Consider the following 17,480-nt stretch of genomic DNA (forward strand, 5'->3'; position numbering starts at 1 on the left):
TTTCAAACGGTGATTACAAGAGTGTGTTGAAAGTGGAATGAATGACAGTAACATAGGAAGTTCACTTTAGTGGGACATTTGATAGGAACAACTGAAGCGTTAGATGCAATAACAATAGAATAACAACAACGACAATATGGAAGAGGGCTTTAGTGATCGGGCCATTGGGGGGAGTAGGCCGAGAGCCTCTGCAGACATTTCCCAGATAGACTATACCAGTGATGATCTGATTGATTTGAATATGGACTTCTCTCATGTGACCAGTACGACAGAAGGACTTGGAATGATGACTTTGATTCCAACACAGGGGAGTGAACCAGTGACAACGGTGTTACTCCAACCAGAACCGATTCAAGCTGGAGTGTCCATTGCAGGCGACTGCGGTTTAACCAAGGGGCAGAAAAAGAGACTGAGGTTACAGCCGTCCCACGAAGTCCACTCTGGCCGGATGGCTGGAACTGAGACCGACAGCAGGTATGGAATACACGAACAGTTTCTACAGCCCACCCGTTTCCCACATCCATCCTGCCCTCAGCACCAAAGCCAAGATGAGAGGCGGAGCCCAACGGTGGGACGGCAAGCCGCCCGTGCTGAGATGGGGGAAGAGGCAGCATACTATAGACAACAGAGAGCGTTTGTGACAGCGTTCGAACAACACGAGGCAGTTCATCGAGATCTGATGAAGACACAGCTGGAGATCGGTCAAGCCGCACACGAGACTCAGAGATTGGAACGGGAACTGGCGAGAAAGACTGTGCTACTAGAAGCGACAGCTGTTGAGATCATGCTTCGGGCGTCTGACCTAGGCCGCTGTGATCAAAGAATGCCCTGTGCTCTGTTGCCCGGACAGGGAACTGGGCCGCAACAGGGTGAACAGAACCACAGGAGGGGTGAGTTTCCAGGCCCCTCCCAACAAGAGAAGGCCCGAGGAGAGGCAGCAGAAAAGGACAGGTATGCCCCTCTCTCCTCCAGGCAACAGGACATGCGACCAGAGGACAGGAGAGGGGTGGACTTGGCGAGGACTGTGGGGGGCCAGCCGAGAGACTGTGGGAGTCGTGGTGAACTGGAACCCCTGGGATGGCCGGCGTCGGCTGTGTGCTGGGGTTGTGGGGAGGTTGGCCATTTCGCTCGGTCATGTTACAAAGGGTGGAGGCCTCAGCGAACGTCCAGTAAGAAGCAAGAGTCCAAACAGGGTTGCTGGGGATGTGGAGAGTTGGGACATTGTCAGAGGGGGTGTCTGCATAGGTCATAGGTTAATTAAGAGCAAAGCGGAAATGCACAAACAAAGTCTTTTGGGTGCTCGGGAAAATAGAGTTATTAATAAGTTAAAATGGGAAGAAGGACTGATTGGAATAAAAATAGAGAAAAAAAAAAAAAAAAAATATATATATATAGGAGCGTTGGTACATTAGATTATGAGTGGAAGCGACTAAAATGGATGTGCAACTAACAGGGAGAGATGAAATGACTGACAGATGCATGAGCCAATCGTACTAACAGTTAATTAATAGACAAATCATGGGTTTTCCTTTTTGCTACAGTGTGTCTGATCAACTCTTGCTGTGGCAGTGAGGAAAACGTAAGGGAGAATGGTATGGTGGACGATTTTTGGTATCTCCCACCTGTGCAGCCTGGCCCGGCTGCACAGATTGGAGAGAGAGAGAAAAATGGTCACCGCAATGGCTCTTGTGGTCATGTGAACACTGAACCAGACGGTGTCAGAGAAGGGTTAAACAGTTGGGTTTTAGACAGGAACAATGGAACATATAATATTAGACAGAGTTAGAAACAAAGGACTATTTATAGTAGTGATTACAATACTTGATCAAAGGGTGGTCAAGGTGGAATTAAAAAAAAAAAAAAAAAAAAAAAAAAAAAAAACAATAATATTATTTCATTACTTATTTTATTCTTTTTGGATTTCTAATTTTGCTGTCTTAGTTTTGCGGGGGTATTTATGCCTCTGGATGATAGTTTAATTCTGTTGGATGGGTGTGTAGCATGTAGGCACTCACAGTTTTTTGTTTATTTTTAATTTTCTTTGTTTTTGGTTGACTATATTTTTTTTTTAGGAACTGGCTGGCTGGGAGGGTTCTCTCGCCGGTCAGGGGTAGCAGGTGGTGGTGACACAGCGAGACTGGTAGGAGGTCTGAGATAATGTGCTGGAAACTGAGAATGGACGGGAGCTGGTTCATGGTTTGTTTTCCGCTCATTGAGGCTCCAGATGTGGAATCTGGAGGGTTGTGTCACTTTTTGGGTTATGATAAGTGTTGGGGAAACATATTTCTCTGTCTATAAGAAAGCTCTGTAGGTTGTTGGTCGCAATTTGGCCAGTTAGTGTTCATGTCGGGTGCAGACATGTGAATTTGATGATTGACTTATGGAAGACTCTGCACCGGCTTGTTGAAAGCTGGCGGAGTGTGTGTGATGTGTGTTTAAAGGGACTGTGGTTTGTTGACCATGCACATAGGTTCTGTTGGTGATTGGCCTCGTCTAGAGCTGACTGTCCGGACCGAGGAGCTGTCGGGAAACGAGGTATTTGGAAGTGAAATAATGGTTATTCCACTGTCAAGGGTGGAGGTAGTTGTGTTGATCTTAAGATATTTGATCTAGTAAAACAGTACAGCACAAAAAGAAATGAGACAAAGATGATTTGATTGAATGCTAACGTAAGAAGCTGTGAAATACATAGATAATGAATTGGAGAAAAATGTATTGTCAAAATGCAGAACAGTAAAGATGTATCTGTGAAAATAACTGTTTCCAATCTATTGTGTGTTTTGTAAATAATAATCCAAAATGCAAAAAGGACAGAGGGAAAATCGATTCCTTCTGTGGAAAATCGGAGCAGTACCAGAGACCTGCATACAACGAAGAAAGATGCGGTGGTTAGCACAAGATACAACAAGAAGAAAACGGTCAAAAACGAGTTAGCAGTAAAGGCCTTAGGAAGTTTAAACAGAGATAACTGACAGGGATGAAAGCAAAGGATAATTGAGGCCTCAGTGGTCTTTTTAAGGAGTAAAAATGATTTATGTTGCTTGTTTGAATTTCCCTCAAATGTTTAGAGAGTTAATCTTTTAGTGGTGTGATGTATTAATCTTTTCTTGCAGAGTCCATTACACAAAATAGACATTTAAGCTAAGTACATGGATAAATATAGTCTTAAACAAAAAGAAGCTGAGAATGGTACGATCATCTCTTTGCATAGAGAGACGGACCTAGACTGGATGTCATAATAATAACTGATAATGTGTATAAACTGTGAAAGGAGGAAAAGGTAGGTGAAATGATGATTTTGTAACTGTACAGATGGAAAGGGTTTTGTAGTTCGATTTGGGGAAATTTTGGATTTTTTTGAAAATTTTAGAAAATATTAGCAAAAATTATGAGAATGATTTTAAACATGTTTAATTTAGAATATTAATGTTGTATAGGAGGTTATTAAACCCCCTAAGGGTGGATTGTCGTATATTTCTAAATGAAAACATGAATAAATGCAAGTGAAATGTACAAGGAAAATGATTTGAAAAACAAAATGCTGCTTGATAGAAAAGTTATTTAGAACACCATGTGAAGGTATTTCTGAGACCCTAGGGTAGAGGCGGTTGACTCCCCAGAAAACAGATGGCTGACCTTAAAGACAATAAAACTGACCCCTACCCTAAGTAAGGACTTTCAAGTTACGACATGGCAGAATGGTTAGGGGACAGAGTAAAAGGAGTGGTAAAAAGAGCCTCTCAGATAGACGAGTCAGCAGCACTCAAGTAAGGCCAAATGTTCAAAATGCATCAAGGATATAAAGAAAACTAATAAGGTTACATGTAGGCATAAACTCTTAGAAAACTATTAGAATAACTTAGTCACAATAAAGAATAAGTATTGGTCAAATGTTCATCAGGAAAATAAAGTGTTCTATTAAAGGACGGGGAGATATGGTTTGTTGTCTGGACACTGTCTGAAAAAGTGAGTCACTGGCTAGACAATAAAGAATTATCTTAGTATTCTAAAATGCAATCACAGAATGGTAAATAGTTTGTAGATGGAAATAGCTCATGTTTTATTATTTATGCATCAAAAGCCAGTCTGTCTCCCCATAGACTGTGAAAACCGTTGTCACCAGAACCAACTGGTTGTGTCAGCAGAAGAAATTGTGTAACATGTGGACACAGGACACCAACAGACAGGTTTCTGTTGGAATGTGGACCAAAATAAGAAAAGCGTATGGACGTGAACAGGCAGGCAGGATCTCCCCCCTCCCTCTCGCTCTCTGTCTCCCCCTCCCTCTCTCTCTCTCTCTCCCCGCGGATAAAAAGGGCGAATGGCGACTCACTACACACACGACTCACACCAGAAGGAACCTGGAGAGACACGTCACACACACCCGGTGACACTCAGAGGAGACGGAGAAGGATCCCTGCAGAGCCAAGCCGTGACACAGAGGGACTGAGACCCGATGACAGACGAAATCGCTTCGCATCAGGAGAAGCGCTGACACACCAGAAAGGACCTGAAGACCCAGAGACATGGGGACAGACGATGACAGAGATCGCATCGCAACTGGAGCGCTGAAAACCTCCACAGACAGAGGGAGACTCGCCACTCAGGCTACTGAAGAGCCGATGACTCAGAGAGCCATTGAGACCAGATGACCGAGCCGAGGTTCATAGCGGACTCCGCCGATACGAAATCAAGCACTCCCTGACTGATCGGCGAGGAGACCAGGTTGTCTTGACAACCAGACCAGCGAACCACAAGAGAGGACTCGGTGTTGGCCATGGACAACCTGAGACAGCGAACAGCACCGAGAGACGACAACAGCCAAACCAAAGAGACGATGTACTGTTTTAATTCCTAAAGCTGTTTTATTAATAAACAACCGCCGCCCGTTGATTTTGACCATATCGTCAGTCTCCTCTTACTTGAAACCGAACATCTGAAAATACCTAAAACCATGCAGAGGAAAGGGTGAAATAGAACACTATACGATCAATGAACTTAGATAAGAGATACATGAATTAAGAAAAGACACTTCAAAACAATCCCCACTACCAAAATGAGAGTTTACCCAAATCAAAAACCCTGGGTAGACAAATCCGTCCGTGAAGCTCTGAGAGAGCGCACCAAAGCATACAACGACGGCCTAGTGGCAGGCAACATGAATGACCACAAGGTGGCGCGATACAATGTAAGGAGGACAGTGTCAGAGGCCAAACGGCGCTACAGGGATAAAATTGAACTCCAGTTTGAACAAGCTGACTCTAGAGCTATGTGGCAGGGGCTCAAAACGATGACAGACTACAAAGGCGCCTCCCTCAAACTGAACAGTGACATCTCCTTAGCAAATGACCTCAATACCTTCTATGCGAGGTTTGATGCTGGTAATAACAACACCAGCTCACAAGCCACGGCAATGGGGGGGGGGGGGGGGGTCGGCTGCTGATGGAGGCGCAGTGTTCAGGGTAACAGAGCATGAGGTGAGGCGGACCTTTAAAAAAGTAAATATCAGGAAGGCAGCAGGTCCGGACGGCATCCCCGGCCGCGTCCTAAAAGTCTGTGCCGACCAACTGGCCCCAGTATTCACTGACATATTTAACCTGTCCTTAGAACAGGCTGTCATCCCCACCTGCCTGAAGAAGTCCACTATTATCCCTGTACCCAAAAAATCCAAGCCTGCTTGCCTCAACGACTACCGCCCTGTAGCTCTCACCTCCATAGCCATGAAGTGCTTTGAGAAGCTAGTAAAGGGCTACATCTGCTCCTCCCTCCCCATCAACATGGACCCCCTGCAATTTGCATACCGCCCCAACAGGTCCACGGAGGACGCCATAGCCCATGTGCTGCACACAGCAGCATCACACCTGGACAAGAGGCAGGGGAACTATGTGAGAATGCTATTCATCGACTACAGCTCGGCATTCAATACCATAGTCCCCTCCATACTCATAGCCAAGCTCAGGGACCTGGGCTTGAACTATGACCTCTGCCAGTGGGTCTTGGACTTCCTGACTGGCAGACCCCAGGTGGTGAGAGCAGGCAACTGCACCTCCTCATCCATCACCCTCAACATAGGGGCCCCCCAGGGCTGTGTTCTGAGTCCCCTCCTCTACTCCCTGTACACACACGACTGTGTGGCTCAGCGGAGTAGCAATACAATCATCAAATTTGCTGACGACACAGTGGTGGTGGGCCTGATCTCTGCCAACGACGAGAGGGCCTACCTGGAAGAGGTCAAGGTCCTGGCGGGATGGTGCCAGGAAAACAGCCTCTCCCTGAACGTCAGCAAAACAAAGGAGATGATTGTGGACTTCAGGAGGTCGGGGGTCAAGGACTACAGCCCCCTCAGCATCGACGGGGCACCGGTTGAGAGAGTCAACAGCTTTAAGTACCTCGGAGCCTACATATCCGAGGACTTGACATGGACCACACACATTGACGCCTCTACTTCCTCAGGCGCCTAAGGAAGTTCCAAGTCAGTCAGAAGATCCTTAAGAACTTCTACTCATGTACAATAGAGAGCATCTTGACCGGCAACATCACCTCCTGGTTTGGGAATAGCACTGCACAAGACCGAAGCAGACTACAAAGAGTGACACGTTCAGCCGAACGCACAATTGGAGGGGGGCTCCCCACCCTCCAGAACATTTACAACAAGCGTTGCAAGGGCAAGGCTAAGAGAATCATTAAAGACTCCAGTCACCCGAACAACTGCCTCTTTGAACTGCTGCGGTCAGGCAAGCGATACCGGAGTCTCAAGGCGAGCACAGAAAGACTCAGAAGAAGCTTCTATCCCCAGGCCATCAGGCTGCTAAACGAACAATGAATGAACACTACACAACAACAACCACCAAACGCACATAGCACACACATCCACACGCACACACTCACTTTAAACAAACACACTGTAGCACCCACTCCACACACTTTATAGCACACACCCACTTTAAACAAACACACTGTAGCACCCACTCCCCACACTTTATATTTATTGATGAAGGATTGCACTACAACTCGTACACCTTACTGTAAATTGTACCTAAATTGTACCTCATCCCATTTCTGCTTTGCACTATATAGTACTGTACATTAGTACACTGCATAGTATTGTATATTATATGGTAACTCAGAACATTGTACATATGTCTATACCGAACACTGTGACCTCATTTTCTTCTTCTAAATTACATGCTATACTATGTTATTTGATACTATCTTGTCTAGCACAGTCTCTGGAGCGTAACAGTAAGAAGCATTTTGTATGAAAGTATTCTGTACTTCTGTATGACAACTATTAAAGAAACGTAAACTTAAACTTAAACTGTCTGTAAGTTACCGCTGTATGGTCCAGGAGACAGTGACAGGGAAGTGCATGCATGCCTGCCTGCCTGCCTGCCTGTCTGTCTGTCTGTCTGCCTGTCTGTCTGTTTGTCTGTCTGTCTGTCTGTCTGTCTGTCTGCCTGTCTGTCTGCCTGTCTGCCTGTATGTCTGTCTGTCTGTCTGTCTGTCTGTCTGTCTGTCTGTCTGTCTGTCTGTACCTCTGTATGGTCCAGGACAGGGGTTCTCAAACTTTTTTATACCACGACCCCATTTTATTTTGGATTTTTTTTGGCGACCCCACACTTAATGTATCGCATCATTTCAACGTGGAATTAAGGAATATCAAAATAAAAGCACATGTTGTTGAAATTGCACATGCATATTTATTAGAAAATGTAATTACAGCATTATGTTATCAATACACATTTATAAAACGAGGCATATTTAGCCAAAATATATTGCCAGAACACTTGCCAATGCACGACCCCATTGTCACCTACCCACGACCCCACTTTGGGTTGCGACCCGTAGTTTGAAAACCGCTGGTCTAGGAGACAGTGACAGGGAAGTGGTCTGTCTGTCTGGCTGACTGTACCTCTGTATGGTCCAGGAGACAGAGAAGTGGACGTCTGTCTGTCTGACTGACTGTACCTCTGTATGGTCCAGGAGACAGAGAAGTGGACGCCTGTCTGTCTGACTGACTGTACCTCTGTATGGTCCAGGAGACAGAGAAGTGGACGTCTGTCTGTCTGACTGTACCTCTGTATGGTCTAATACAGTGGTTCTCAACTGGTCTAGCCTCGGGACCCAACATTTTCCTTAGTCATTAAGTCGCAACCCAAAATTTTGAACCACTATGATTTATGTAAAAAATAATTGCAGTAATACGCAATCTTTCAAAACATGAAATAAACACAAAAAAGTGCAACAAAAGTGCAACTATTGCTAAAAACACAATGAAATAAAATAATAATAATAAATAATTATCCTTCTTAGCAGACTTCTTAATCCCAGGGAACTAATGGGATAACTGGGGATGATGTTTGCTCCTGACAAGAGTCTCAAAGTCTGGGGTGATGGACGGTACAAAGCAACTCTGAGGTCATGCTCAATGTCCAATCTGTTCCTCTGCTTTGTCTTCAGCTGGACCAGAGCTGAGAAGCCACTTTCACAAAGATAGGTAGTGCAAAACAATTTTTATATAAAAAAAAATAAAAAAAAATTGACTGTACCTCTGTATGGTCCAGGAGACAGTGACAGGGAAATGGACGTCTGTATGTCTGTCTGTCTGTCTGTCTGTACCTCTGTATGGTCCAGGAGACAGTGAAGTGCATGCCTGTCTGTCTGTCTGTCTGTACCTCTGTATGGTCCAGGAGACAGTGAAGTGCATGCCTGTCTGTCTGTCTGTCTGTCTGTCTGTCTGTCTGTCTGTCTGTCTGTCTGTCTGACTGACTGACTGTACCTCTGTATGGTCCAGGAGACAGTGACAGGGAAGTGGACATCTGTCTGCAGGACGTGGCTGAGGTATTGTCTGCTGGGAGGACTAATGGTCCAGAGGGAGTTACTGGACCCCTGCAGCTCAGCCACCGTCACGTCCTCAGCACTGTATGCCTCCAGGAACTGCAAGGCACTCTGGGAAATGAAGTTCACACCAGATGATTAGACAGGTGTGAATAAAACTACAGAAACCACAACACAACACACTAGTAATAGTAGTAGTAGCAGCAATACTAGTAGCAGTAGTAGCAATACTAGTAGTAGCAGTAGTAGTAGCAAATTGCTACTACTACTGCTACTACTAGTATTGCTACTACTGCTACTACTATTACTAGTATTGCTACTAGCAATACTAGTAATAGTAGTAGCAGTAGTAGCAATACTAGTAGTAGCAATATTAGTAGTAGTAGTAGTAGTAGTAGTAGTAGTAGTAGCAGGAGCAGTAGTAGTAGGCCCAATCCCAATTCCCTTCCCTTGGCTCTACCCCTCGTTTTGGAGTGCCCTCAACTGGGTAGTGGCTCTTCAGAATGAAGCTACAAGGGGAACGGTTTGAAATCTTTACCTGGGAAATGGGACAACCCTTGTTATGTCATCAGTAGTAAAATAATGTAAAGAACTTAGATATTTCGGTAGTGGCAGGGCCTAGAAATGTAACCTACAGTGTAGTTTACCATATAATAATGATAGGCCTACGTATTTATTTCATGTATCAAACACAGCACTTGATTTAAACTGCATTTTGTGATTACGTTAATTGTGTGCCTACAATAAGAAAATTTATTTGAACAGAGAAAGGAGAGAAAAACAATTAAAAACAAAAACAATTGGCTGTGGAGAAAACAAACCCAGAATGAGGAGCAGTGCTGCCCGGTTCGTCTGGTTGAGCAGTTTCACTGTATCTGATCATTAAACTGACATAACCATCATATTCGCCATCAAAAGATACCTAATTCCATTCACTTTTTCTTGATTTAGAGCAGTGGAAATAGTTATAAGTCCTTTACCTTCTCCCTTCTCCCCCTCCGTTTGGAGTCAGTGTATGAAAACACTCGATTTGCAAGGCTAGTTGGAGGGCCATGGGAGGGGGGGATTGGGCCTATGCTGTAGTAGTAGTAGTAGTAGTAGTAGTAGTAGTAGTAGTAGTAGTAGTAGTAGTAGTAGTAGAAGTAGTAATAGTCTTGATAGAAGTAGTAGTAGTAGTATTCATAATAGTAGTAGTAGTAGTAGTAGTAGTAGTAGTAGTAATAATAGTAATGCAAATGTAATAGTAGTAGTAGTAGTAGTAGTAGTAGTAGTAGTAGTAGTAGTAGGAGTAGTAGTAGTAATTATAGTAGTATTAGTAGTAGTAGTAGTAGTAGTAGTAATAGTAGTAGCAGCAGTAGTAATAATCATAGTAGTATTAGTAGTGACAGTAATAGTAGTAATAGGTCAAATCTAAAATTGGCTTTCTGTACAGAATTAGCTATTTTTTCACTTTTTCTGCTAGACTCACTATAGTTAAAATGAATGGTGACACCATCTACCGATCTGATTCAAAACTACTCTGCAGAAGCTTGATGTTCTCTATCACTCTGCCATCCATTTCGCTACAAATGCCCCTTTCAGAACTCACCACTGCACTTGATATTCCTCTATAAACTGGCCACCCCTACACACCCTTTGTGAAATACACTTGTTTATGTTAATCTATAAAACTCTCCTTGGTCTGTCGCCCCCTACATGTGTAGTTTGCACCTGCTGTCTCTCTTCTACAAATCTCATCCTGCTGAAAGTCCCCAAAACACACTCAGTAATTGGTCAATCATCATTTCAGTCTGCCGTGCCCACAGACTGGAACAATTTACCAAAAAGTTTAAAACTGAACAATTTCATCCAGTTGAAAGTTTCAGCTTTGAAGGATACTATCATGGACATTTATACTGACACCTGAAACTGCTACTAAACTAGCACAGGTATCTGCCTACCAGCTGTGGCTGTTTTGTTTTACTCTGTTTGTCTTACCATGTTTTAACTTGTTTTAATCTTGTTCTGTTTTAACTTTGTATATATTTTACCCCTGCCCCCTATCCCTCAAAAGGCTGTGCCTTTTTCCAGGTCGCCATTGTAAATACGTTTTTATTTGTTCTTAAATAAAATAGTACTACTAGTAGTAGGGCTGTCTTAAATACTTCGAAGCTTCGTTCGATGGCACGAGCTTCGAACATAAAAAAAAAAATAGAAGTAAAAAAAAAAATTTGTAAAAAAAGAATGTGCCTCCAAAATCTTGCGCCTCCATTCCAATGAAACGAAAGTAAGCGGCGCCTTCCCGCCTCCATTCCAATGAAACGAAAGTAAGCGGCGCCTCGACTCCACCTCTCTACAACAAGCACGTGGAGATTATCTGGGACATGTGCAGCAGACATGTCGACGAAGAAGTCATCAGACGTGTGGTTACACTTTAAAATATGCAAAGACAATGCCCAAAAAGCCGAGTGCCAGATATATAAGTATCGTTGTACACGACGGCGATGTCACACAAAACATTAATAAGGCTATGCCTATGCTGCTATGACTAATGTGTTACCAAGTTGGCTAATTTAATTGAAATCATCTGCTTTTGTAGGTGCATTGTCTGATATAATTATAAATTAATAAATGATAAATTAAATATAATATAATTGTTTGCTTGATAGACGAAGGTTGCAACATAATTATGTAATGTCATGTCGTTGGCTGTGAGAGCAGCCCCACTGCACCCAGGCAGCGCAGCCGAGTGAAACCTTGTTGGCTGCGTCACAGTCACGAAAGGGGCTACTTAATGAATTAATCCAATCCACTTTATTTATAGAGCACATTTAAAAACAACAACGTTTACCAAAGTGCTGTACAAGTCCCACAACATAAGATACAAAAAAAATTCGAAGCTTCAAATTAAAATCGAAGCTCGGCCCGAAGCTTCGATTGCCAAAAAAAGCTTCGAAGGTCAGCCCTAACTAGTAGTAGTAGTAACAGTAATACTAATATTAGTAGTAGTAGTGATAGTATTAGTAGTAGTAATAGTAGTATTAGTGGTAGTAGTAATAATAGTAGTAGTAATAGTAGTAGTAATAGTAGCAATAGCAGTAGTAATTCTAGTAGTAGTAGCAGTAGTAATAGTAGTAGTAATAATAATTGTATTAGTAGTAGTAGTGATAATAATAGTAGTAATAGTAGTAATATTATTATTAGTAGTAATAGTAATAGTAGTAGTAATAGTAATAGTAGTAGTAATAGTAGTAGTAATAGTAATAGTAGTAGTAATAGTAGTAGTAATAGTAGTAGTAATAGTAATAGTAGTAGTAATAGTAGTAGTAATAGTAGTAGTAATAGTAATAGTAGTAGTAATAGTAGTAGTAATAGTAATAGTAGTAGTAATATTAATAGTAATAGTAGTAGTAATAGTAGTAATAGTAGTAGTAATAGTACTAGTAATAATAATAGTAATAGTAGTAGTAATATTAATAGTAATAGTAGTAGTAATAGTAGTAATAGTAGTAGTAATAGTAGTAGTAATAGTAATAGTAGTAGTAATAGTAATATTAATAGTAATAGTAGTAATAGTAGTAATAGTAATAGTAGTAATAGTAATAGTAGTAGTAATAGTAGTAATAGTAATAGTAGTAGTAATAGTAATAGTAGTAGTAATAGTAATATTAATAGTAATAGTAGTAGTAATAGTAGTAATAGTAGTAGTAATAGTAATAGTAATAGTAGTAATAGTAGTAATAGTAATAGTAGTAATAGTAATAGTAGTAGTAATAGTAGTAATAGTAATAGTAGTAGTAATAGTAATAGTAGTAGTAATAGTAATATTAATAGTAATAGTAATAGTAATAGTAGTAATATTAATAGTAGTAATAGTAATAGTAGTAGTAATAGTAATAGTAGTAATAGTAGTAATAGTAGTAGTAATAGTAGTAGTAATAGTAGTAGTAATAGTAATAGTAGTAGTAATAGTAGTAGTAATAGTAGTAGTAATAGTAATAGTAGTAGTAATAGTAGTAGTAATAGTAATAGTAGTAGTAATATTAATAGTAATAGTAGTAGTAATAGTAGTAATAGTAGTAGTAATAGTACTAGTAATAATAATAGTAATAGTAGTAGTAATATTAATAGTAATAGTAGTAGTAATAGTAGTAATAGTAGTAGTAATAGTAATAGTAGGAGGGCCACCGAGCATGTAAGACGTGCTTTTCGCCGCTCCGCCGGTTTGTGACAAACTTCAATTATAAATAGTCCTTTAACTACGTTTTTTCTTTTTGGACTTTGGACACTGGACAACGTATGTTCATCTACCAGTCAGGCAGACTTTTCGACACTTTAAATCGTCCATGGGTCCTGTTAAACCCAAATTAAGGACGACGCGTGCAGGACAACAAACAATCTTTGATCAGCCACCCGGGCCACCCCCACCGCACGCGCCAGCTGCTAACATGACCAGCGGCAGCGCCTTTGATCTAGGGGCCTTACAATCAATGCTGAACTCGCTGAAGGAAGATATTTGTGGCAGAATTGACTCATCGGCAACTAACCTGAGAGCTGAAATCCTTGCAGTGCGCACGGAGCTGGTGAATATTACTGAACCATTGCTGCTGAAAATAAATGAACACGGGCAAACTATCTGCGAGTTGGAACGTGTGACGAGCGACCACAGTGACCAGCTCTCCTCGCTTGACTCCACTGTTAAGGAGCTCACGTCACAGGTGAAATTACTAACCGACAAATGTGAGGACCTAGAGGGGAGATCGAGGAGGAACAACCTTCGACTCGTGGGGATACCTGAGGGCTCGGAGGGTCCGCGGCCAACGGAATTCATCGGCCGCCTACTCAAGAACCTACTGGGCCTGGATGATGAGCCCCTACTCGACAGAGCCCATCGCACTTTGCGGGCTAAACCCAAAGAGGGAGAGACGCCTCGTCCGCTCATCATCAGGGTCCACTTCTTTCATATCCGGAACGAAATCCTACGTCGGGCCAGCGCGACCTCCCGTGACACCCCTCTACTCTTCCAAGGCAAAAGGCTCTCTATTTTCCCTGATTACACCGGCGCTGTTTCCAAGAAGAGGGCTGCGTTTGGAGGAGTGAAACGTGAACTCCATGCCTGTCCTGGTATCAAGTTTGGGCTGATGTTTCCTGCGGTTCTGAAAATCACTCTGCCGAGTGGTTCAACGCACACGTTTGAAGACCCGGCCGCCGCCTCGACTTTCATAAACACTAAACTCAGAAAAGCGGTTCCCCAGACTGTAACCATCAGCTGAACGGCAAGTTCATAATTTATGTCCATATGACTGAGCATATACAGACTATTTCATTTTGGGACTACGATATTTCACAATATTAACATTTGTCACTTAACCACGGAAGGGGTGGTGTTTATCTTTAGAGTTAGTAATAGGAGAGGGCAGGAGCTCCGGGCACCACACCACACGCGTATCTCAGCGGGAGATGCTTCGGCGTGAGGGGGGAGGGGGGAGGGGGGAGGAGGGAGGGGAGAGGGGGGAGGAGGGAGGGGGGAGGAGGGAAGGGGGAGTAATGTTGTCTGTATCAGTTCTTTTTTATTTTGGTGTACTTGGCTTGGTCGCCCTATTGCAGTTTTATTTTATTGTTTTCAGTGTTTCTCATTTGCGGTGTACCCAGCACATCTATTCATTATCTTGCCGGTATTATGACCCAACCTAGATCAGCACAGCGGTCGGGAGGTGTACTTAGGTTTTGCAGCTGGAATTGCAGAGGCCTAAATCAACCGATCAAATGTAGTAAGGTGATACATCATCTTCAACATCTTGGCGCTAACATTGCTTTCCTTCAAGAGACCCACTTAAAGGGAACGGATCATATCAAATTAAAGAGGAGATGGGTGGGTCAGGTTTATCATTCGTCATTTCAAGGGAAATCCAGAGGGGTAGCCATTCTAATCCATAAATCTGTCAACTTTGTTTACTCCGATATTATCTCGGATCCTGGCGGGAGATTTGTGATAGTTATAGGACGGCTGTATGATGTACCAGTAATTCTGGCTAATGTATACGGCCCCAATTGGGACAATGAGAACTTTTTTCAAACACTGTTTGCCAGGATACCTGATATGTCAACACATTATCTGATTCAGGGTGGAGACCACAATGTCTGGATTAATCCTAGATTAGATCGCTCATCACCCAGGAATAGTGTACCTTCAAGATCTGCCAAAATCATTCATGCCTTTATGAATGAATTCAAGGTCTCTGACCCCTGGCGATTTTTAAACCCACAAGGAAGACAATATTCTTTCTTTTCACATGTTCATCAAACTTATTCTCGTATTGACTTTTTTCTGATTGATAATCGACTCATCCCATCACTACACTCCTGCTCTTATGAAGCGATCGTATTGTCGGATCATGCTCCAGTGCTTCTGGAGTTGTGCTTCCAGGAATATAACAACTCGCCACCTCCCTGGCGCCTAAATTGCCGTTTATTGTCAAATGAGAATTTCGTTAATTTCATACACAACCAAATCGATTTTTTTATATCGACCAATAAGACCCCTGAGATTTCAGCATCTTTACTATGGGAGACATTGAAGGCATATCTGAGGGGTGAGATAATCTCATATAGCGCCTATGAAAGGAAGGATAGAAAAAGACAGATGAGTGACTTGACTAAGCAGATTAGTCAATTAGATAACATACATGCTACTCAACCATCCCCGGATGTCTATAAAGAACGTCTCTCCCTCCAAGCTAAATTTGATGTCCTCTCCTCTGCTTACGTGGAGGATCTACTGATTAAATCCAGACAGACGTACTATGAGCATGGAGACAAGTCTAATAAATTATTGGCCCATAAGTTACGACAGGCCTCTGCCTCACATCAGATCCCTCAAATCCAGACAACCAATGGTTTAACTACGGATCCCAAGCTAATTAATGAAGAATTTAAAAACTTTTATTCCTCCTTATATACATCTGAACAAACCTCTGACCCTTCTGCCTATGATAATTTTTTTAATTCATTGGATATACCACAGATAAACCCGGAGGCTGCCACAGGGCTGGAGGGACCAGTCACGATAGATGAGCTCAGAGAGGCCGCCTACTCTATGCAAACAGGGAAGTGTCCGGGGCTAGATGGTTACCCTATAGAGTTCTACAGGAAATTCTTTGATAAATTGGCACCCATTTTAATTGACATGTATGCAGATTCATTTAGGTCACTTAAGTTACCCCCATCCCTTACTCAAGCCTCGATTTCTCTGTTGCTAAAAAAAGATAAAGACCCCCTATCCTGTGGAAGTTATCGTCCTGTCAGTCAGTTGACGGTAGATTTAAAGCTTCTATCAAAGCTCTTAGCTATGCGCTTAGAACCTGTCCTTCCCACTATCATATCTCCAGACCAAACAGGTTTTATCCAGAATAGATATTCATTTTCCAACATTAGACGTCTCTTTAATGTCATATATAGCCCTTCCTCCACAACTAGCCCGGAGGCTGTCATCTCACTAGATGCGGCCAAAGCTTTTGACCGTGTGGAGTGGGGATATCTTTTCGACACATTGAAAAAGTTTGGACTGGGGGATAACTTTGTAGCTTGGGTGAAATTACTTTACACCTCTCCCACTGCCTCAGTAAGGACTAACAACACACGTTCAGCACAGTTCCATCTACACCGCTCCACGAGACAGGGTTGCAATTTGAGCCCACTCCTGTTCGATGTTGCCATTGAACCGTTGGCCATCGCACTTCGATCAGACCTTCGTATAAAAGGTATAATCAGAGGGGGTGTTGAACAGAGGACCTCCCTATATGCAGATGACCTGCTTCTATACGTGTCTGACATCTCCACATCTATTCCAGCTGCACTTGACATATTCACCCGATTTGGCCGTATTTCAGGGTATAAACTAAATTTAGACAAAAGTGAACTTCTTCCATTGAATGCAGAAGCTCGAAGTTATCCACTGCATAACTTCCCATTGAAAATTTCCCCCCATGGCTTCAAATATCTCGGTATCCAAATTAGGGATACATTTGGGGACCTATTCAAATTTAATTTTGGCTCTCTACTGACTCGATTTCAGGAAGATTTTGAACGTTGGTCATTATTACCTCTCTCTCTTGCTGCACGTATCAATTGCGTTAAGATGAACTCTCTCCCAAGGTTTTCTTATCTTGTCCAGTGCCTGCCTATCTTTCTTCCCCACTCATTCTTTCAAAAAATTGACAGCCTAGTGTCCAAATTTATTTGGAATAACAAAGTTCCCAGAATTAGTAAAGCTCTATTACAAAGGAGTAGATCTCTGGGTGGCATGGCTCTACCTAACTTCAGAGCCTACTATTGGGCAGCCAATCTCAGAATCATACAGCAATGGCTACAGTCAGACAAACCTCTGGTGTGCCCTATGTGGGTTGACATCGAAGCCTCATCTGTCAAACCTGCTTCACTAACCGGTCTTATACATGCCCCCACTAGTTCTCCATTGGCCCCCTACTTCAAAAATATAATCGTTAAAACTACATTCAGAATTTCGAATCAATTCAGACGCCACTTTGGGTTTAAAACTCTATCCCACTTGGCCCCGATAGCAGCTAACCCTTTATTTCACCCCTCATTGATGGATGGAGCATTCTCCTTATGGGCCTCACTAGGTATTAAAACACTAGGTGACC

At 42.6% G+C, this 17,480-nt stretch overlaps 1 protein-coding gene across 1 annotated transcript in view; it reads right to left on the bottom strand.

Moving 5' to 3' along the window:
* LOC311237944 (piezo-type mechanosensitive ion channel component 2-like) overlaps positions 1-17,480 on the bottom strand; it is a gene marked incomplete at its 5' end in the record, with an annotated part of 174,602 nt that overhangs the window by 18,325 nt on the left and 138,797 nt on the right. The window contains one exon of the mRNA XM_084325919.1: positions 8,780-8,949. Coding sequence (XP_084182045.1) covers positions 8,780-8,949 — 170 coding nt within the window. The remainder of the gene's footprint in view (positions 1-8,779; positions 8,950-17,480) is intronic.

The sequence above is a fragment of the Notolepis coatsorum genome (genome assembly GCF_963971535.1).
Source record: "Notolepis coatsorum genome assembly, chromosome: 12".
NCBI lineage: Eukaryota > Metazoa > Chordata > Actinopteri > Aulopiformes > Paralepididae > Notolepis > Notolepis coatsorum.